The sequence below is a fragment of the Ranitomeya variabilis genome, chromosome 2 (assembly GCF_051348905.1).
Source record: "Ranitomeya variabilis isolate aRanVar5 chromosome 2, aRanVar5.hap1, whole genome shotgun sequence".
NCBI lineage: Eukaryota > Metazoa > Chordata > Amphibia > Anura > Dendrobatidae > Ranitomeya > Ranitomeya variabilis.
This window is the reverse complement of record NC_135233.1, coordinates 1002406681-1002430684: the sequence shown is the minus strand read 5'-3', so window position 1 is coordinate 1002430684 and position 24004 is coordinate 1002406681. Positions and strand designations below refer to the sequence as shown.

Here is a 24004-nt window from a genome sequence, read left to right as displayed (position 1 = left end):
ATAATTTATATTTGGAATGATGGGATAATAATTATAATTTATTTCTATAGTGCCAACATATTCTGCAACACTTTACATTTTAGAGGGGACTTGTGCAGACAATGGACATTAAGCATAACAATAAACACATAGATCAACAGATACCAAAAGGAATGAGGGCCCCTCTCGCAAACTTACAATCTATGAGGTTGCATAATAACCAATTATATATTGATTGTGGGTGCACCTCTGTGTTCAGATGTGTAGTGTAGAAGAAAGGGAAAAAGTGGGGAATGTGCTCTTGAAGCCGTGCTTTAGGTAACTGCGTTATTTTGTGCAGAGACGAGTCCTGGCTGGAAGAAGTGACGGCGGTCTGTGCTGGATGAAAATGAAAAGCAAAGATGAAGGACTTCAGCTAGAGACATCACTAGTGAGTTAGTGTATTACCTATACACTGACACTATACACTGTATATTATATACAAAGCTCCTGTGTATAATGTCACTGGCAGTGGTGATCACTGTATTACCTGTACACCGACACCTTATACAGATCTCCTGTGTATAATGTCACCAGTGATCACTGTATTATCTTTACACTGACAGTAAATACAGAGTTCCTGTATACAATGGCACTTAGTATTGTGCTTTTTTCAAATTAATGATCAGTATTGTAGTATACAAGTTGTAAAAGGTGTACACTCCCTGACAGAAGTTATGTCGCTTATCCATGTTATGTAAAAAAAAGGTTATAACCTGACGTTAAATTCATCCATTGGTTGTATAAATTATTCTTTTGAAAGCTGAAACCCTCCAAAATATGGTTTAGGTTAAGAAAATAAATTGTCATCAATGCAGAAATATTGATCAGTTAATGGACACAGAATGGTCAGATTTTAGCAAGACAAAAGTTTTATTGTCGGTCATATAATGCACCCAATCCTAGTTTACATCCTCACCTGTGCTCAGTAAATGATCGGTTAATTAGTGTGTGTGTATAAAAAGAAACCCAGCATCCCAGACCTTCACTTGAACTGCAACTTAGGCTCTGACAACATGCCAAAAATCCACCCTGCGACCAAAGCCTGGATTATCAAAAGACCAGATCCACTGCAGAGGTGGCGGGCACCTTTAATGTGTCTCAGCATCAAGTACAAAGAATTCGAAAAAGATTTGAAGAGACTGGAGATGTGTTTGATAAGCCCAGGTCCGGCAGACCCCGCAAGACAACTGCTCAGGAGGAATGTTTTTTGGTTAGAAAATCCAAAGCAAGCCCCTCTTCCACTGCAGCAGAGCTCCAACAGGCCTGGTCACTTCAAGTCCCTGTGTCAACTAGAACAGTTTGTAGGATTCTGTCTCGAAATGGCCTCCATGGTTGAATCAGTGCCCAGAAGCCAGCACTAAACAAAAGGCAAATAAAAAAACGTGTGACATTTGCAAAGTCCCACAGCCTGCTAAACAGATTGACGCTGGAAAAGTGGCAGAAGGTGGATTTCTCTGATGAATCTTCAGTATAATTACACCACAGCCGCTGCAAATACTGCAGGAGACCTACTGGAGCCGTATGGATCCAAAATACACCCAGAAAACAGTTAAATTTGGTGGTGGAAAGATCATGGTCTGGGGTTACATTCAGTATGGTTGTGTGAGAAACGTTAGCAAGGTGGAAGGCAATATCAATAGCCTAAAATATCAAGAAGTATTAGGTACCTCTTATATTCCAAATCATAAAAGGGGTCAAATTCTGCAGCAGGTTGGTGCTCCATCTCATACATCCATCTCTACAACAAAGTTCCTCCAGGCAAAAAAGATCAAGGTGCTCAAGGACTGGCCAGCCCAGTCACCAGACATGAACATCATTGAGCATGTTTGGGGTAGGATGAAAGAGGAAGCTTGGAAGACAAAACCAAAGAATCTAGGTGAACTCTGGGAGGCATGTAAGATTGCATTCTTTGCTATTCCTGATGACTTCATTAATAAATTGTATGAATCATTGTTGAACTGCATGGATGAAGTCCTTCAAGCTCATGGAAGTCAAATAAAATATTAAATATGACTCTAATAGCACCACAACTTAATTCACCAATGTTATGCAACGTATATTTGTATTTTAAGTTAATTGTTTGAATATCACATTACTTTCTGTGGGCGTCAAAACTTTTGTCTTGCCAAAATCTGACCATTCTGGGTCCATTAACTGATCAATATTTCTGCATTGATGACTGTTAAATATTAATTATTGAGTTATTCTTATTCTGTACTGAGCACATTGCTTCTTGCTGACATTACAAACAGCTATTTCTGTGTATGTAGCTCAGAGTATAAGTCAATGCCATATACAGGGAACACGTGGTCTGTGGGACATATAAATAATGTCTCTTAGGAGGGTGGGGGGCTTTTGTCAAGTGGGAGCTGCCACCTCCTGCCTTCACCATCATTCTCCATGGACATCAGACAAGACACGACACAAGGAAGGAATAGCCGGTAACCATGATGACTTCAGAGTTCACAGACAGACGGGTTTTACCATTCAGGACTTTGGGAAAGATGAGTAACAAGACAAGCGCTAATATTTACACATGGACAATCTGTTCGTAACTATTTCATCTACTTTTATGTTTTGCTGCAATGTGGTTTTTCTGTGAACAATTCAATAAACCACTATACTTTTTATGAGAATACCATGACATTTTTCTTTAAGAGTAAGCACCTGGTGAATAGTCCTGATTAAATAAATGTGCAAAATAAGCATATTTAACAATGACAATTTATTTTCTTAACCTAAACCACATTTTGGAGTGTTTCAGCTTTCAAAAGAATAATTTATACAACCAATGGATGAACTTAACATCAGGTTATAAGCTTTTATTTACATAACATGGATAAGCGACATAACTTCTGTCAGGGAGTGTATGGTGGCATCATTGGTCTTTGTATAGAGTGTAGTTTCATGTAGAGGTAATGGTGATATTATAATATGTATTCGCTGTGTAGTGGTGATAGTACTAGGCACTGTGTAGCTGTATTGTTGTATGTATGTTTGTAAGTAAGCTCAGTTATAGCACCATATCTAAGTAAGCTTGGTTCTGGTACTGTATCAATGTAGTAATCTAGATTATGGTACTGTATGTATGTCGTAATCTCGGTTCTGCTCCAGTTTCTATTTAGCAGGCTTGGTTCCATGTAGTAGACTTATTAAGCTCGGTTCTGCTCCCATATCTCTGGAGTAAGCTCGGTTCTGCTGCCATATCTCTGCAGTAAGCTCGGTTCTGCTCCCATATCTCTGTAGTAAGCTCTGTTCTGCTCACACATCTCTGTAGTAAGCTCGGTTCTGCTCCCATATCTCTGTAGTAAGCTCTGTTCTGCTCACATATCTCTGCAGTAAGCTCGGTTCTGCTGCCATATCTCTGCAGTAAGCTCGGTTCTGCTCCCATATCTCTGTAGTAAGCTCGGTTCTGCTCCCATATCTCTGTAGTAAGCTCTGTTCTGCTCCCATATTTTTGTAGTAAGCCCGGTTCTGCTTCCATATCTCTGTAGTAAGCTCGGTTCTGCTCCCATATCTCTGCAGTAAGCTCGGTTCTGCTCCCATATCTCTGTAGTAAGCTCGGTTCTGCTCCCATATCTCTGGAGTAAGCTCGGTTCTGCTCTCATATCTCTGGAGTAAGCTCGGTTCTGCTCCCATATCTCTGGAGTAAGCTCGGTTCTGCTCTCATATCTCTGGAGTAAGCTCAGTTCTGCACCCATATCTCTGTAGTAAGCTCGGTTCTTCTCCCATATCTCTGCAGTAAGCTCGGTTCTGCTCCCATATCTCTGTAGTAAGCTCGGTGATACGATACGACCTGGCCGTGATCGTTGGTAAGTTGTTGTGTGGTCGCTGGGGAGCTGTCACACAGACAGCTCTCTCCAGCGATCAATGATCAGAGGAACGACTTCGGCATCGTTGAAACTGTCTTCAACTATGCCGAAGTCCCCCTGCAGCACCCGGGTAACCAGGGTAAACATCGGGTTACTAAGCGCAGGGCCGCGCTTAGTAACCCGATGTTTACCCTGGTTACCAAAAAAAACAAACAGTACATACTCGCCTTTCGGTGTCCGTCAGGTCCCTTGCCGTCTGCTTCCTGCTCTGACAGTGCCGCCGTACAGTGAGAGCAGAGCGCAGCGGTGACGTCACTGCTGTGCTGCGCTCTCACTGTACGGCGGCACTCAGTCAGAGCAGGAAGCAGATGGCAAGGGACCTGACGGACATCAGATGGTGAGTATGTACTGTTTGTTTTTTTTACATTTACGCTGGTAACCAGGGTGTAAACATCGGGTTACTAAGCGCGGCCCTGCGCTTAGTAACCCGATGTTTACCCTGGTTACCAGTGAAGACATCGCTGGATCGGTGTCACACACACCGATTCAGCGATGTCAGTGGGACCTCAACGACCAAAAAAAGGTCCAGGCCATTCCGACACGACCAGCGATCTCACAGCAGGGGCCTGGTCGCTGCTACGTGTCACACATAGCGAGATCGCTACTGAGGTCGCTGTTGCGTCACAAAACTAGTGACTCAGCAGCGATCTCGCTAGCGATCTCGCTATGTGAGACGGGGCCTTTAGAATAGAAAGCCAAATCACAATACTCGTTAAATGACCCTCAATTGCAGATCATTTTGTCAGGGTTCTTGCTGATTTTTGCTCCTTGCAATGTAAGAGACTGGTTGGATGTGTAAGAAGCTTTCATAGGAGAGTTTTGGGCATGTTCACAAGTAGTATTTTTTTTCTGAAAAAATGCACTGTTTTACAATAAGGGTATGTGCCCACGATCAGGCACTGCTGCAGGTTTGAAGCTGCGCATTTATGCAGCATCCAACCCGCAGTGGCCAGATATGACACCATAGTGGATGGCATTTCTACAAATTCCTTGTCCACTATGCGTCCAGTGATGTCTGCGGATCACCCCCGGAGACAGACATGTGGCGCGTCTTTCAGGACCGCACAACATCGCACAGCACTCGGCACAATGTTACTCTATGGGGCAGATCACATCTGCGATTATTTGCCTGAGAGAGCAATGGCAGCATGCTGCGAGTGCATCAGAGAATCGGATCACACCTATATAAGTCAATGGGTGCATGTGAAACATCAGACTGCACTCAGATGTGATCAGAGTGCAGTGCGATTACCGCGAATGCTGGCAATGGAGGAGATGGAGAAATTACTGTCTCCGTCTCCTCTGCAGCTGTGCTGCGATCGTCTCATGCAAGAGAATCAGAGCACAGAGCGCTGACACTCGGATCACGCTTGCAGCAGAGCTGGAGCTGCGCGTCATTAGCATATCACGTCTGATGTTCTCGCATTGGATGCTATATTCTAATGTGACTGCGGCCTAAAACATTTTTGCTCCTGAAACCCTCTGTCAAACATGTCTCAGCAGCCAATCATTCTCCCTAATTGTGCTGACAAGATGCAAGAACTCCCAAACAGCTGTCTGAAATTAGAGGTCTTTTCTTTTTGGAGAAAATGTAGCTTTATATTGTAAGCCATGTGACAATGCTCTTTAAAGGGCCGGCCGATATTGACAGCTACGCTCTATAGATGGCGCCATAAAAGCAGCAGACTACACAAGTACAAATATACTAACTCCAAACACTAAAAGGGGCAAATGAGAATCCTGACAATGACATGAAAGCTGTCTGCCATTTACCACCACTGCTACTGGGGTGATTCAGATCCTACAATAGGTAAATATTAATTGTGAAGATTATCTATGCATTGCAAGAGGTTTGATTAAAAACATGCACCATAGAAAAATATATAAAAATACTATTAATATCTTACCCAAACAGGGAATAATAGGCTGTCGGTGAGCCTGCAGAGGTAACTAGACGGCTAGTATAGTCCTGTGATTACAGCAGCCTCTGCACTCATGCCAGCAGTTCAGATGCACTGGGGACAGGTTGGATGCTTGAAATGATGTCACAGGTTACCTTTAAAAATGTATTCCCAGAATTGCAAGGTTATACCCTCTCCATTGAGTAGGGGATAACATATTGGTTGCTAGAGGGCTGACTGCTGAGACCACAAATGTTCCTAAGAACAAGGGTCCACCCACAATGATGAAAGGAATAACAGCACATGTGTGACTTCTGCTCCATTCATTGTCCATGGAACTGCTGGAGAAAGCCAAGTACATTGCTAGGCATTTTCCTATTGGTCCCATTGGTAGGGGGTAATTAGCAATTCTTGGAATAAAACTTTAAGTTGTAAATATTTCTGTACTTGTAGTAATTAATACAAATTAAATCAACACCCATTCATTTAGGTGCTATTGTATATCAGTGATGTTCGGTCTGTTTAAAAAGAACCTGTCACATTGTATATGTGGAGCGCCCCCAAGGGCAGTGGGGTACTTGGTACCGGGTCCTGCGGTTCACAGGGGGGATGTCACGGTGGCTGACCCGGTCCATGGCCCTAGGACGTCTGTGGAAAAGGGAAAGGTCTTTAAAGGGAAAGTGTTCGTGACGCCACCTGTGGTATTTGGTCAGGGTGACTGACGCTGCTTAGGGGTCCGCTGGGGTGATGTTATGGCAGCTAGATTGTATACCTTCCCACAGGTGAAGTATGTCCCCAGGGCTTCCCAGTGTGTAGATGGTGGATGGTGTGAGGCGCAGGGAATAACGAGGACACAAGGTTGCAGTCTCTTTACCTTTTACTGAAGGCTTCAGCATCCACAGTCCAGGGCACCAGACCACAGGGTAGGCAGAGTCCGGACGGTTTGGAGGCAAGTCCAGAGTCCCCTTATCCAGGTGGAAATCAGTAGCCTTCCTCTAGCACCTGGGTGTTGTAGTACCTTACTGCTGAGCCTCTCATAAGGTCCTCACAGATGTTGTAGATGTTATGTCTCTCTCTCTATCCCCCAGATGGATAGGACAAACCCATATGACCGGTGGCTTGAGGCGTTTTACAGGGACTCTATCATGCACCAGCCTCTCGTGGGTGCCACCTTGACTCCTGGGTGTAGGGGCCGACAGGTAACGTGAGATTAGCTGTCCTGCCGGTGTCTGGAGCAAGGCATAAAGGATCGTTGCTCTCTCGGTGTTCTGGCTACGGGGATCCTTCGCCTCAGAAGGAGGCAGCCTGTTTTGGGCAGAACTCCTCCTGGCATCCACTCCTTTGCTATGACTTCTTCACCCTCTCTACAATACAATTCTCTTTCAGTTTCCATTCTTAGGAACTTCCGCACTTAGGGCAGGCACAGCCCTGTATCCTTCTCCTCGATCTCTGACAGGATCCCACCCCTGTCAGGGACCAACTACCTGAGCAAAGCTCAGCCAGCAACTCACTAACTTCCTCTCCAGGCTATCAGTTTTACCTAAGTGTGAGGAGTGCCCTAGTAAATAAATAGGAGCAGGGCTCCCCCTGGTGGCCTGGAGTATGAAATGTGTTGCATGTTTGTGATACCTTGATGTAGTTGTCCTTCTTTGCCTCCAAACGTAATATCACTCTCCCCTAGAGGAAAATGACATTACTGCAATGACCAGGACCCTGGGGCGCTGCATATGCATCTGATCAGTGAACAGGGTGGTAAAGAGGAGACGATGAGCAGAATGATGAATTGGCTTGTGGGAAAAGATTCAGCATACTTTGTATTTTATTCATTGAAATCCCTGGTAATTGCATGTATATGAGTCCAGGGGGTGGTGTTCGATGACTGTCAACCACTAAGTAGGACCGCCCACTGGACTCATATGCCTACAAGCACCAGGGATTTCAATGAACAGAATGAAATTGTTATTGAAACTTTTAGGTCGGGGTCACACTTGCGAGTGCAATGCGAGAAACTCTCGCGAGTCTCTCGCATCAACACCCGGCACTGCCGCCGGCTCTCGGGACCGGAGCGTTCAGATGCATAGAAATACATGTGGACCGCACGCTCCAGTCCCGAGTGCCGGCGGCAGTGCCGGGTATTGATGCGAGAGACTCTCGCATTGCACTCACAAGTGTGACCCCGGCCTTACAACAAAAATGTCTCTCAATCTGATCAGCTCCTCCTGCTCTATAACATCCTGCCGGCAGATCAAATACCATTTTCAATGTGATTGGTTCCCTTTAAAGTATCTTGTATACTTACTGAACAATTATCACCTGCTCAGGGATGTCCTTTTTCTTTAAGAAAACAGTGTGCAGCGCAGACTGATAATTTTGCTAAATTACAATAAAAAATGTCCAGGAGTGCCCCTCATTCCAATCTAAAGGACGCAGTGCACGATTTTCTCCAAAAAAGTTGGATACAAACGTCTGAGATGTGAGCTGCCAGTGTGCAGAGCTGTAACTGCTGAGGACAAAATGCGCCAGCGCTGCTTCAGCACAAGAGCTCATAATAACAAGAGAGAACTTGTGATTTGCCAGTGGGGGCTGCGGAGGGGTTGTGGGATCCTGCTCTGCATGCTGGGATCTCAGTGAGGGGGGCTGCGGACGGTTCTGGGATCCTCTACTTGCTGAGATCTCAGTGAGGGGGGCTGCAGACATTTCTGGGATCTTCTACATGCTGGGATCTCAGTGAGGGGGGCTGCGGATGGTTCTGGGATCCTCTACTTGCTGGGATCTCAGTGAGGGGGGCTGCGGATGGTTCTGGGATCCTCTACTTGCTGGGATCTCAGTGAGGGGGGCTGCAGACATTTCTGGGATCTTCTACATGCTTGGATCTCAGTGAGGGGGCTGCAGACATTTCTGGGATCTTCTACATGCTGGGATCTCAGGGGGGTTTCAGATGTTTCTGGGATCTTTTACATGCTGGGATCTCAGTGAGGGGGGCTGCAGACGTTTCTGGGATCCTCTACATACTGGGATCTCAGTTAGGGGGGTTTCAGACGTTTCTGGGATCTTTTACATGCTAGGATCTCAGTGAGGGGGGCTGCAGACATTTCTGGGATCCTCTACATGCTGGGATCTCAGTGAGGGGGGCTGCGGACGGTTCTGGGATCCTCTACTTGCTGGGATCTCAGTGAGGGGGGCTGCAGACATTTCTGGGATCTTCTACATGCTGGGATCTCAGTGAGGGGGGCTGCAGACGTTTCTGGGATCCTCCACATGCTAGGATTTCAGTTAGGGGGGTTTCAGATGTTTCTGGGATCTTTTACATGCTGGGATCTCAGTGAGGGGGGGCTGCAGACGTTTCTGGGATCCTCTACATGCTGGGATGTAAGTGAGGGGGGCCGCGGACAGTTCTGGGATCCTCTACATGCTGGGATCTCACAACTTGCTAGTTTAGGCATGAAGTTTGCTAGAAAGTTGGGTACTTTTGGTAGGCATTAGAAACACTTGTGGGCAATTTTTCAAATTAATGATATTTTAGAGGAACCTGTAATGTAAAATGACTTTATTAACCTGCAGATATGGGGTTAATTTGCAGGTTAATACAGTTCTGACACCATGCGGTGTCAGCACTGAGAGCCCTGCTTCCGAGAGGAAATGAACTGAACTTTATACCCCCGGTAACCTTGTTCTTTCAGTCACGGGCATAGCTCCCAACCGTCCCTCATTGTGCGGGATTGTCCCGGTTTTCAGCCTCTGCCCCGCACTCCCGCACGGGGCACTCTAATCCCGCGCGCAGACAGCAGGACCGACACGCCCCCTTGTATAGTTAAGCCATGCCCCGGGCCCTTACCCCAAGTTCTGTATGGCTGCCTGCTTTCTGCGCACAGGACCTGTGATGAGGTCACAGGAGGGGAGGAGTCAGCGGTCACATGATCGGCAGACCGGGACCTCCGTGGATTACAGGACTTGGCTGTGCTGGTTGCTGCCACCTTGCCACATGGTCCTGCAGGAGGTAAGTAATGCCTTGTATGGGGTCAGGAGGTGTGCGGTGTGGATGTAGCAGAGCCGTGTGTGTAGGAGGTGTGCGGAGCGGAGCCGTGTGTGTAGGAGGTGTGCGGAGCAGAGCCGTGTGTGTGCGAGGTGTACGGAGCGGAGCCGAGTGTGTACGAGGTGTGCGGAGCGGAGCCGTGTGTGTGCGAGGTGTACGGAGCGGAGCCGAGTGTGTACGAGGTGTGCGGAGCGGAGCCGAGTGTGTACGAGGTGTGCGGAGCGGAGCCGAGTGTGTATGAGGTGTGCGGAGCGGAGCCGTGTGTGTGCGAGGTGTACGGAGCGGAGCCGAGTGTGTAGGAGGTGTGCGGAGCGGAGCCGTGTGTGTGCGAGGTGTGCGGAGCGGAGCCGTGTGTGTGCGAGGTGTACGGAGCGGAGCCGAGTGTGTAGGAGGTGTGCGGAGCGGAGCCGTGTGTGTGCGAGGTGTGCGGAGCGGAGCCGTGTGTGTACGAGGTGTGCGGAGCGGAGCCGAGTGTGTAGGAGGTGTGCGGAGCGGAGCCGTGTGTGTACGAGGTGTGCGGAGCGGAGCCGAGTGTGTAGGAGGTGTGCGGAGCGGAGCCGTGTGTGTACGAGGTGTGCGGAGCGGAGCCGAGTGTGTAGGAGGTGTGCGGAGCGGAGCCGTGTGTGTACGAGGTGTGCGGAGCAGAGCCGAGTGTGTAGGAGGTGTGCGGAGCGGAGCCGTGTGTGTGCGAGGTGTGCGGAGCGGAGCGCGTGTGTACGGAGCGGAGCCGTGTGCAAAGTGTACAGAGCGCAGCCGCGTGTGTAGGAGTAGCTATGTGTGGCCATTATACAGTATGGAGCATCATGTGCGGTCATTATACAGTATGGAGCATCATGTGCAGTCATTATACAGTATGGAGCATCATGTGCGGTCATTATACAGTATGGAGCATCATGTGCAGTCATTATACAGTATGGAGCATCATGTGCGGTCATTATACAGTATGGAGCATCATGTGCGGTCATTATACAGTATGGAGCATCATGTGCAGTCATTATACGGTATGGAGCATCATGTGTGGCCATTATACAGTATGGAGCACTGTGTGGCCATATTTTTTTGTTTATAATTATTATATATGAAACAGTGTGATCTGCAGTGCTAAATGGGTGTGGTTGGGACGTGGATATGGGTGTGGCTAATTATGAATGGGTGTGGTCAGAGGCGTGGCCTAAAATTGGCCGCGGCGCGCGTTGCCCTCTTTCCCATCTTCAAAAGTTGGGAGGTATGGTCACGGGGGTGGCGCCTGCACGGGCTGTGCATAGTGAGCGTGACCTGTATCTGCGCCCCTAACGCTGACTGACAGCCAGGCTCAGAGCAGTGACTGAAACCGCGCCAGCACCACACTTGTGACTGAAAGAGCGATGCTGCTGGGTGATATAAAGTTAATTTCCTTCTGGCAGCGGGGCTCTCAGTATGGTGGCTGCACGGTGTCAGAATGATACTAACTGCAGATTAACACCATTTTCGCAGGTCAATAGCGTTATTTTACATGACAGGTTCCTTTTAAATAATATTACTTAGAAAAATAGCCCAGAAGTGTTGCTAATGCCTCCCAAAAGTACCCAACTTTCTAGCAAAATTCATGTCTGAACTTTCATGCAATATCAAGTCTGAACTTCCGAATTGCAGAATAGGATCCCAGAAACCTCCACAGCGCCCCTCACTGAAATCCCCCCAAAAAATCGCCTGTCTGCGGCCGCCTAGTGTTTTTTTTTTAATAAAAGGGACAACCCCAGACAGGTGATATGTTTTACTTTCAAATGGTTTGGGTCTAAAAACCCTAAAAGAATTCAAATACTTTCCTTCTCATAGTTGACAAAATCATCCTGAAAGTCAGATTATTAATTTATCTAATTCACTGGTAAAACAAGGAAATTGTATCAGGGAATATTATAATACTGCACAATTGTGCAAGTAAAGGAAATTAAAAGGGAATTTCTCCATTTGACTAAAGCTGTGGATTTTTAATCTACATTTTGTCAATTTATGCCGCAAACGTCGCCTGCAGAAGAGCAACTGCTTATCCGCTATCAAATCTGCACTGGTTTTTGACACTGAGGATTTTCCACTGCAGGAGGTCCGCAGCAGATACGTACCCCGAAAGCAGGAATCACGTGAATGTAGTATTAGGAATGTATATTGTAGACACATGTCTATGGCTGACGGGCCCTTCACAATTCCAGAGAATCTGATGATCCTTTCTTGTAGCAATGCTTTCCTAGACTCTTATGGGACAGATATGCAAAATCTTTAAAAATCTAGTAAGCAGGGGTGGGTAATCTTTTTTTTCTGCCAAGGGCCATTTGGATATTTATACCGTCCTTCGGGGCCGTACAAACTCCACCCACAAAGTACATCCTGACTCTGGCACTGGTTTCAGGACGTAATCTTTCATTGCATGCCCTTCAGTGTTCAGTAGTGAACACTGTGTGTGTGTTAACAGAGCAAGAAGAAATTAATGAGCTGGTTGTAATCAAAATTCAGCTCCCTGCCCAAGAATGCGGTCCTGAGAATCTGCTCGGGGGCCTGATAAAAGGTAATCGAGGGCCGTAAATGGCCCTGGGGCCTGAGGCTCCCCACCCCTGATTTAAAGGGACCCAAATGCTATAAACCAGCAGATTTAGGATTTATCTGCAAGTTAATAGCGTTCCAATGCTGCTTGTCTGATTTAGTGAAAGCACGGCCATCGGGACAAAATGAACTTTATTCCTCCCAGATGCTGCCGGCTTTCAGTCATGCACAACTCATCAGTGATCAGTGGCTGTAAGCACACCCCATCACTTTGACTGACAGCTCACTCTGCAGTGCATCTGTGCAGAGCATGCTGTCAATCAAAGAACTGGGGTATGCTTACAGCCGCCACTCACCATGCTGTGAGCAGTGACTGTAGCCGCGTCGGCTGCGCCTGTCTGACTGAAAGCCGGCAGAAAAATGGGAAAAAAGATTATTTCCTCCTGATGGTTGTATTTTCAGTATGGCGGGCGGACAGCATTGGAATGGTATTAACCTGCAGATTAATCCTATATGTGCAAGCTAACAGTGTGACAAGTTCCCTTTAAAAAATTACTAGCAAATAAATCCTTGCCATACCCAAATTATAGCGACATCTGCCTGTCCTGAAATGAGGGAAATGTTGGAAGCCAAACAGATGAGATGATTGATGATAGGTATAAGTGGAGGCCTAATGCAGTTCAGCTATAACCAGCAAGCTAATAATGACAAAGCACACGCATCCTCTGAAGGATACATATTCAGGAAAATATCTTCTAGAATGTATTGTAAAACACATTTCAGTGGAAATATTCTGTAAAAACTGATATTTAATACTGAAATGAAGCAAGACAAAGATCTGTCATATTTGTGCAAACATGCAGTTCACTAACAGTCTTGATAATGAAATACAGGATGACCAGATACAACAAACAGTATTTTCTGATCACTTTCTTCCCTTTTAGCAGCTTTTGTGGTGGTTTATGGAGGGGGATTCTCTGTGTACACTTAACCTGATTTAAAGGGAACTGGTCACCTCAAATTGGTGGGATATGTAAATGCCTTTTTTCCGGTCCGATGGGCGGAGTTTCGTCTTCATTTCTCCACCCCATCCGTCCCTGTTGTCCACAATATGTTCGAGAATTAGAGTACTTGTCCCTTTAAAGCAGATCCAAACTTCTCAATATAAAATGCATACAGTATTAAATTGATCTCTTTGACCTGATGAGGATGGTGTACTTACTTTGATAATCAATGTCATAATGGCTGTATAATCCCTTGTTAAAGTTTGAACTCAATCTCCTCCCACCCATCTGGATTGACAGCTAATCAGTGTTCCTCCTCTCTGATTCCACTAAATCTCCACCCATCTAGCGTGACTGACACCTCCTCAGTGTCCCTCCTCCCTGCTGCTGCTGAGATTTCACACTGCTCAGAACAAGCTGCAGCTGTCAGTCTCGGCGTCACAGACTGAAATTAGTCTCATGAGCTGCTCGCTCTTTCCCTAGACTCAGTGTCACCAGTATTAGTATTATAAAATTATTCTGACATCAATTTTGAAAGTAAGTACATCAGCCTCATCAGTTCTAAGACATATAGAAAAGCCGCGGAGACACCATAACGTGTTTCTCAACGCAAGCAATGAATAGCCAGGTCTTTCACCAGGAAGGAACAACCACGGGAAGGGCAGCATCCAATAAAGGAAAACCACCTATGCCAAAACATGGCATCCATCCACAGACAGCTGTTTCGGGGTATTTGTCCCTCATCAGTGTGGAGCAGGAAACTGGCTATTAGGAGCAGTGCCTAGTAAAAAGACTATAAACATAAGGGTGAATGACCTCGGGGAGATCCGCAGTGTGGGATATTTTGGTGATGGTGTCTACGCAGTGTTGGATGTTTTGATCTCCCCGAGGTCATTCACCCTTATGTTTATAGTCTTTTCACCAGGCACTGCTCCTAATAGCCAGTTTCCTACTCCACACTGATGAGGGGAAAATACCCCGAAACAGCTGTCTGTGGATGGATACCATGTTTTGGCATAGGTGGTTTTCCTTTATTGGATGCTGCCCTTCCCGTGGTTGTTCCTTCCCGGTGAAAGACCTGGCTATTCATTGCTTGCGTTGAGAAACACGTGATGGTGTCTCCGCGGCTTTTCTACATGCATTTGCATATTTCCCATAAGGGATGGGGGCAGTGTTCTGGATCACTGCGTTGAGAAACACGTGATGGTGTCTCCGGAGTGCTGGATGTTTTGATCTCCCCGAGGTCATTCACCCTTATGTTTATAGTATCATCAGTTCTAAGAGACCTACAGCTCTGGCAAAAATTAAGAGACCACCACATCAAAACCCTGTCATAGGCAGCCCAATCTCCAGACCTGAACCCAATTGAAAACCTCTGGAATGTTATCAAGAGGATGATGGATAGTCACAAGCCATCAAACAAAGAAGAACTGCTTACATTTTTGCGCCAGAAGCAGCGTGAAAGACTGGTGGAAAGCATGCCAAGACGCATGAAAGCTGTGATTAAAAATCATGGTTATTCCACAAAATATTGATTTCTGAACTCTTCCTGAGTAAAAACATTAGTATCGTTGTTTCTAAATGATTATGAACTTGTTTTCTTGCATTATTTGAGGTCTGAGAGCATTATTTTGACCATTTTTCTTTGTCAGAAAAAAATACAAAATTTATTGCTTGGAAATTCGGAGATATGTTCTCAGAAGTTTATAGAATAAAAAAACAATTTACAATTTACTAAAAAATATACCTATAAAGAGAGAAATCAAACAAACTGAACATTTTGCAGTGGTCTCTTAATTTTTGCCAGAGCTGTATTTCATAGTGTATGCACCTTGTATTGTGAAATTTGATGACACAGCCACATTAAGACCATGACCTCGGATCTGCAAAGTTTTTATGCCCAAAAAGGGTTGTAAAAGCTTTGAAAAGTTGCAAAATTTTGGCACAACTCAGAGCTGCACCAAAGATTTCCCACATGTTTCGCTTCTTCCCGCTCCCCTGAAATTAATGGAGGTAAGGCAGGATGGGAGTGCAGCGGGGGTTTGATGCCACACCTTATTTAGTTGATGAGCTATAGTGTTCCCTATGCCAGAAATATCACTCTGGCCCCAGACTGGAGTGAGATTTCTAGTGTGGCGCACTGTGGCACTCCCCACTCATCAGGCACCCCGGATTTATGAAGAAGAGGAGGGCGCTACTTCATGAATCAGGAGCAGCTAACTCCACTACACTTCCTCATCAAGATCAGGAAGAGGCAATTTGCATATTAAATTTCCCAGAGGAGCATTGCACGGCGAATAAGCCTCCTTACCTTGGCTTGCCAGAGGCGGTATGTTACTCTCCACAAGGAGAAACTTTACCCTTTAGACACAAGTCATTGAACAATTGCAAAAAACTACTAATTTCTGCTAAAATTTGTTATCTCATACATGAATTATCAAATTGTATTTTTTTAATATCTAATATAACCTCTCTCTGACATATACACATTATAGCCAAATTCATAGGAAGCCAAATAAGGTACCTTTATCTTTTTGGAGCATGAGAAGAACATACCAATATGCAAACTCCAAAGGTATATACTTTAAAGGGGTTTCACCCCTACTACTGCATGCATTTGTAATTATGATTGTTTTAATCTTATTTTATGAAATTGGCTTTTGGTTTTACATTCGCCTCATGTCCCCTGAAGAAGGAGTGCTTCCAAAACGTGCGTCGGGGTGGGCGCACAGACCCCGGGAACCTGGACGGCTGCTTTCTATCTAAAGGTAATAACATTCATTCCCCTGTGGTTAGAATTTCGGCCTTTGGTGGCATTGGGTCTATTATACTACAAGCAATTTGTTTGTCTAATTTGGAATTTTGTTAGATTCCATACGCCACACAGGTGAGGATATAATCATTTATTACAATACGTAATTTACTATTTTTCACTATTTTTCTATACCCCCTTATTATGGAGGGAATGGTTTTGATAACTTTATTGAAATATAGGCAGCCATAGTCCCCTGGCGCAGTCATGCGTTTATGCGGTGGCTTGTACGTAATGTGGCACTGTGTCCTCACCTGTTTTCTATAATGTATCTAATAAAGATTATTTATATTTTATTATAAGTTGTGGACTTCATGGTCGTTATTTATTTATTTATTTTTTTACCCATTTCCCCCTTCTGTCTCCTTGTTTATCTGCGACTAGTCCGTATACTTTATCCAATATTGTTATCAACGGATATTTATTCTCCTTTCTACCTGTAGTAATACCTCTGTAGTTGGTAGCTATGCTGATTAAAGTCGTGATTTTGCTTATTCATATGCCTCATTTGCATTATGTTAATCTTGATCCTTTATGAGGATCTGCATCTCTGACCTGTCTGTCACCTTCTGTTACTCCAAAGGGGACCGTAAATTAGATAGAAGTAGGTTGATGGAACCAAAACAGTCATCCAGTAGTCGACCATTTTTATGATCATTTGTTCACATTTCAGTCCATACTGGCCATTAGAGTTATTCATACTGGCAGTACATGTCCAATGACAACGGCAACAGACAAACAATATTTCTGTGAATTTTCTTTCAAAGATCGTCAGTACACAAAATCTCAACAGAAACTCAACTTGCACACACTGTATTTCGGGGTACTGCCCCTTGTCAGTGCAAAGTGTGAAATCTGGACTGGTTGTGTGAGAGGCGTCTGACTGGGAGAGTGACATGTCAAGCCTCCTCACTTTTGCATGTCAGAAGGGGAAAGGAGAGCCAAGGATAAATGTTACCTATTGGATCATGGTCAGACACCTCTCACCAAACCAGATCTCATACTTTACACTGACGATGGGCAGTAGACTGAAACACTGTGTCTGCAAATTGAGGTTCTGGTTTTGGCTTTTATCCTCAGTCATGTGGCAAGGTTCATTGAAGGGTCAATATTAACTTTTAGGATTGCTACTTGGCACTAGAGTTCTAGTCCTCCTCCTCTCTGAAGAGACAATTTGCATATTTAATAAGGAGCATTGCAAGTTTCTTCACCTTGGCATATTTGGCTTGACATGTCACTCTCCACATGGAGAAACATTACCCCTTGGATTCCTATACAAAATGGGTGGTTTGTAGTCCTGACACAATTTCTTTTGACATAGTGGACAATATCCTCGTGTCAAACTATAATCACCCTGTTATCGCTCTATGGAATCACACTGATAAACTTACGCAAGAATCAACAGCTAGGCCATCGGAGGCCAAAACTTCTCCTGGAAGCTGATTAAGGAAGCCAATTATGGAGATTGACAAGGCTACCATTCCCCGCCATCACCGATATACCAATGATCCTGTATCTCAAGCAAGTCACATGGCACAAAAGCATGTGAAGCTCAAAGTACTACCTCCGGGGACATGTAGACCTTAGCACCTCATATATTATGTAAACTGGCAGCTAAGTAGCTCTCAAATAGTTAATTGGCAAAATCTGCTTACCATCTGCCTTTAAAATTAAATAGCCACATAAGGTCCTTAGCGGAGGCCAAATCCCAAGGAATTAAGACTTGCTCTTATAATACAAGGTAAAATAGCTCAGTCACCTCTTCTCCCTTGCCAAGGGATGTCAGTAGTCTTTTAACAATGTGATACTTACCCTGTTTGTGATGGGTTTTCCTTCCTTTACTTTGACAGCAAGTCCCAAATCAGACAGCCGGCAATTGCCATTGTCGTCCAGAAGAACATTTTCTGGCTTCATGTCCCTGTAGATGATGTGAAGAGAATGAAGGTGCAAAAGCCCACAGCAGATCTGAGCTGAGTAAAATATCACTCTTTTCATCTCCAGCCCTTTTTCTCCAATGTTATAGATGTGAAACTTGAGGTCTCCTCCATTCATGATGGTCATCACTAGGCACAGGTGGCTTTTAGTTTCATAAGCATAGGCCAGAGAGACAATGAAGGGGCTGTGAACTTTTTCTAAGATCTCTTTTTCCAACAAAGCCATCTTCTCTCCATTTTTTTTCTTAAGACGTTTCTTGTCCAGTTTCTTACATGCATACATCTGTCCTGTGTTCTTTACTTGGATGGCACATACCTGCAGCCAATAACAATGAGTTAGAATACTTGTAGCCATATATATATATTTTACTTTGTCAGAGATTTGTGTATTTTATTTACCCCTAAATGACTTATGTGACTTCTGTGAGGCTTATTATTGTAGAGAAGTACATGAACCTGTAAGTCTTACCCCATGGTACTCAATAATGTGATAATCTCAGCACTAAGCTGTCACAAAAGCCACTTAAAGTGACCATATGAGTAGCATATCCCCACATAAAGTGTGAAGCAGGAGTGGAAAAGAGGCCAGTCAGTGTTTAGATGGTAGGTAAATGGGTAACACGAAGACCTACATAAATTTCAAAATGGCTGTCTATGAGTGCAACTTCCTGTCCCCAGGTAAAGTGTTAAGACTAACTGTGGAAAATAAACCTGTGCTGTAACAATAAGAATACTATATGGACTAACAAAAAAGAGTAATATACAAAACAGTATTATTTGGGAGGACCTGTCCTTTTTATGTTAGAATGAATATATTTTCGTATCCATTGTGGGTAATGTTTCAGGATATGTTTTTTTTTTCACGCTGTGCACAGTGTCAGATTTTGATTGAACTTCAGATCTAAAAGTTAATTCTAAGTATTGAATACTTCTCGGGTTGGAAGCCAACTTAGGGGCACATTTATTGAAACTGTCTCCCACTAACATCTTCTTTGTCGCCCATAGCAGCCAATCACAGTGAAGCTTTCATTTTTCCACAGCAACTTAAGAAATGGGAGCTACACTGCAATTGGTTGATTTGGGCAACAAAGACAGATTTAATGTTAGTCAATTTTGATAAATAGGGCCAAACAGTAATAATTGTGTCCCAAAAACTTAGGATCAGAAAATTCTTTTCATGTCGTAACCTGAAGCTCATGGGCCAAAAAGGTTACTATTAGTATTCCTGCAAATGTCCTATAATTGAGATTCTTCGATTGCAGTTGCTGATTGAAGTTCTGTGTTCAAAGCTTTGGAAACAAATCACAAATAATAACATGAGATTAATATAATTACATTTTAATTAAATTGGCCCACGAATATGTATTTTTGGTGAGTATAATGGATTTCAATATGTCCAATCCTTTGTTCCACCAGAAGATAAGCCAGAGATTTCTATTCACCTCTATTCGTTGAGATAAATATTCATTCCATCATATACATTTATTATGGAGCATCTCAGCAACTTTAAAGCCCCCCCGTCTACCCCATATAGAGGAGCGCCCACTGGATTGAGCGATCTTGTATTCCCTACGAGAGAGTTGCTACCAAACATGTTTGGCGGCTCCTTATTTGGGGGAGTAAAGGATCAGTGGTCCAAAATTGAACACCTTGAACAATACTTCCCGAAAATCAATTGTCCAGAGCCCCATACACATTACACTGTTGGCCAAACTCGTCAATATTGGCAGGTTGGGCCGACATTAGTCTAATGTGTGAGGAGATTAACACATGTACACATTTTCCTCAGAACATTCAATATCCAATCAGAAATGAAGTGTTAGAGAAGGTTTCTCATGGTCCTAACCAGTGGCGTAACCTGAAGCTCATGAGCCACAATGCAAAAGCTCCAACGGACCCCCTAATTATTGCTAGTCTTTAATAGTATTGGTGTTTTCATATAGATCAAAAGGAACCTTATTTGCCCCCTAGGCTCCAGGGCTCAGGTGTGATCGCAACACCTGCATCTATTATAGTTACCTATGGTCCTAACGTTCCTGCATTTGACCCTACCAACCAAAAACCTGTTTCCAGTCATTGCCATAGAGGGGAAATTATCAACAAAAAGCTTTTATTGGCCATAAAAGTAAGGGTCTATTAAATAAAGCAAAACATCTATGTACTGTATATGTAGGGATTTAAGAAAAAGGTTCTCATATTAGCCCAGTCCACCAATCACTCTTACACTTTTGTGTCTACAAACTTAAGGGTGATCTCAAAAATGTATTTCTGTCCCCAAATCTTGTTTTTGTCAGCACCCCATCTATAACTGTGGCTGAATTTGGACATGGTCACCTCTTCACCCTGGTGATTACAAGAAGAAATGCTTCTTTTCACAGTAGGAAGTCTTCACGGTCTGCAGAGGATTACAGGGAATTACTGAGGGGATGTCAGGTTTCCAGTCTCTCCTAATTGCATTGATGTATTGTAGAGTAATTCCAAGGAGAAATCATTCACCTTGGGCCATAACACTTGCCCATCAGATACTTTTACAGCAGGACCATAAGCCCACACAGAGTCATTATTACTACAGGTTTCCTCCTGAATGGAGCTGTCATTAAACTAATGATCAACTAAATCAGAGAAACCTAAAACCTTAGGGCTTCTTACTACGAAATAATATAATAAAGATGAAAAGCAATGTTAGCAACTAGGTCTCTCACTGGTTTGCACTGTTACATACCTTCATGGGGTTTATATGTTCTTATCGTATTTACTTAGGTTTCTTCTATTGTGTGCATTGTCCTACCACAATCCAAAACTGGACTAGCAGATTACTAAATTTGGAAGAGAAATTTATCCTGGTGTAGGACTGAAATTAGACTGGGAAAAGGAATGCCATGGTTATTGTTCTACTGAATATCATGGCCCTATCAAAGCATAATAGAAGAGAAATATGGCTCCCCATATAAATGACTAAGCTTTATATATGAGACTATATAGGCTCGTATTTCGAAAGAACCATACAATCATCTCCTGCTGAGACAGATTGAAGTGGATCATTACCTGAGGAAGATTTATCCCGTCATCCTTGGGAACGAGTAGCTGGAGCTAGTCGCATATCAACTAGACATCAAAGTCTTAAGAGGCATATACACAACCTTCATTATCCAGCAAAAAAAACCCAAAACTCAATTTCTACATCTTTTCAGTATATTAAAGCTACTGTAATACATTGGTGCAACGTATTTACTATGGCTTCCTCCACAACTTGTAGCTGTCATTGTGTCTGCTTTGATTAAGTTTACGTGTCGAAGCCCAGGTTATACAGGAGCACATAGGACTCACTTGTGGGGTGAGACCTGATTATGATTATTATCATTTACTATATTCTAGCATGATTATCAACCACCATTACATTAGTCCCAATTGCTCATATTGACCAGATATTGATTGAGTCATAGGTCAGTGCTTCGCCGGGGGATTCACCAGGCTATAGCGCTTGATTTCTATCATATTGAAGTGTTATTAACAGAGAATGGTGGAAGCGGAACCACCTCTGCTGTACTGGTGAACAACTCATAGGCATAAGTGCTGAGAAGGCAAGTTGTAATGGTTTACCCAATCGATATATTTCACAATCTAGACTAAGATGAAGCATCTGTCCAAGCTCCATGCCCGGCATCAGGAAATAAACAGTTAGAGGTAATGCTCTTATTTATTCATAGGCAGTATTTGTCATTTATTTGAACTTTTTTTATAAATAGATTTTATTTTTTTAATGTTCTTTTGCTATTTTATGTATGTAATTAATAATTACTAGTGTCGTTCAAAGACTGTACTTACATCAATCTCTGTTGCTAATGGGGCTTAAAATCAAATTTTATTATCAAAGTAAAAGTGCCCATATACCTTCCGTAATTCTGGCCAAATGCACATTCTCCACCACCATACACATGCACACTCAGCTCGGCAGAGCTTTCGTTTTTAATAAAGAGAGAGGAGTAAGTTACTGATAGACACCCATGATGGCAGCTTATCCACCCTGAAAGTTTAACCTGCCTGATCCGTATATCATCTGGCTGGGGAGACTCAGGAGGTCCCCATTCATGAGATAGTCATCTGGTCCTGCAAAAAACGATGACTTTCCTTTATTTACCTCCCATAGGATACCCATGGAAAGATGGAACATACAAACCACATGCTTTTTTTCTGGTCCAATTTTAACTCCGCATTATAAGGAAAACAGTGGCACTCACGAGGCCCACGAACTGCCTGGCACACTGCCTTGTTAGGGATATGACATTCATACTTGTATGTAAAGGGAGGTTCATCTTTAAACATCTCCTGGCATGTCACAGAGACAGATTGTAGGGATGAGCCAGTTGTAGGGATGAGGAAAGGTCAAATCAACAGCGATCGTTCATACAACCATTGCTCCCAAAATCACATACAGATCTGAATGTTTAATCAGAGGAATTTAGAGCAATATGCAAAAAAAAAAAAAAACATAAGAAATTAGACATTTTGATTACCATGAACACCATCAGTCACATGAACCAGAATATTTCTGCATTTATGACCAGATATAGTATTTCTAATACAGTGGTTCTTGAAAGTGCAATACTTCTGTAAATGTTTCATACCTCTCCAAAGCCACCTTTTCCCAGAACTCTAAATTCATAAAAGTATTTGTGAGTGATCGGTTGTCTCTCAAAGGCTTTCCACTGGAGGAATCGATCATAGAAGACGCTGTTCTGGTAGTCCTGGAATGGTGCCTCCTTCAGGTAATTATTTACCTCCTCCTTGGCAAGCTGAATCAATGATGGGTGCTCACCGGCCTGTGCCTGCTGGACTTTTTTACAAAGATCTTCACTCATGAAAGGCAATTTTCCCTCAGCACCATCTTTGAACCTTTTGCTAATCATGTTCTGTAATAATTGATCCTTGGCTGAGTCCTCCTCTAGTTCCCAATCAGTAATTTCATCCCGAAAAGTTTGTGCCCCCATATACTCAGGCACTGAGGCTAGGTAGTCTCTGAATAGTTTCCGGCCAATTGGTTGGTCTACACAGATACTCTGATAGTCCAGGGGTATAGAGTCTTTTATTTCAGTGCGACTAGTGTCTTTAGAAGGTAGCGACAAACTTTTTCGCCTCTTTTGCATTTCTTTCAAATCTCCCTCGCTAGTTTTTCTAGCCTGCAAGTAGGCTGTGTTAGCGATCAGATTATCGAGGCCTCCCATGTCACACATGGCTGCTTTGGAGAGTTAGCTATACGCCACCCGCAGGGAAAGGGGTCACAGGACCAATGACTTCTCCTCTCTGCGCTCTTGTGGCTTCCTTTCCTCTCTCCACAGGAAATGTGACAGTGGGTCCAGCTGACGGAGTTACCATTAAATACCACTAAGGGATTTTCATTAAGACCCTTTGCTTGTACCATTTGTGGAAAGTGACTGGTAAGAGGTTTCTCTGCTGTAAGGAGCTTTCAGCATGCTATGTATAGCTGCTGATTACATACAGCAAGGAGTGTCACAATAGGCAGAGGGACATTAGCACATGGACGAAGAAAGAGGAAAGAAATTGTGAAATGGAGCAGAAGAAATTACATAATCTTTTACACCTTATACACTTTGCACATCTTCTACTTTTCTGCATTACTTTTTATATCAAATTATATAATTGGATCAAACTTCTAAAAGCAGTGGGAGAACTGACAGATTTTTTAGACCATATTTGATGATCAGATTTATAGCAACAAAATTAGGGAAAGTAGAAAAATCAAAGATCTTCCCTCAATTTTAGATGATTTGTGAATTAAGCACAGACCATAAAATAAGAATGTGGAAGTAAATTTGTCTCAGCACTACGTATTTTAGAAAAGTAGCTTAAAAGCTAACACTACATTGGGTAATGATATACTGATTACAAGCAAAC

At 43.7% G+C, this 24004-nt stretch overlaps 1 protein-coding gene across 1 annotated transcript in view; it reads right to left on the bottom strand.

Moving 5' to 3' along the window:
• The window catches only part of GRK7 (G protein-coupled receptor kinase 7), a 55604-nt gene extending 32194 nt beyond the window's left edge, over window positions 1-23410 (bottom strand). Inside the window, exons 1-2 of the mRNA XM_077291207.1 lie at window positions 22717-23410; window positions 17970-18407 (exon numbers count right to left, since the gene is read on the bottom strand). Coding sequence (XP_077147322.1) covers window positions 17970-18407; window positions 22717-23322 — 1044 coding nt within the window. The 5' untranslated portion in view covers window positions 23323-23410. The remainder of the gene's footprint in view (window positions 1-17969; window positions 18408-22716) is intronic.
• Window positions 23411-24004: the final 594 nt, after the last annotated feature.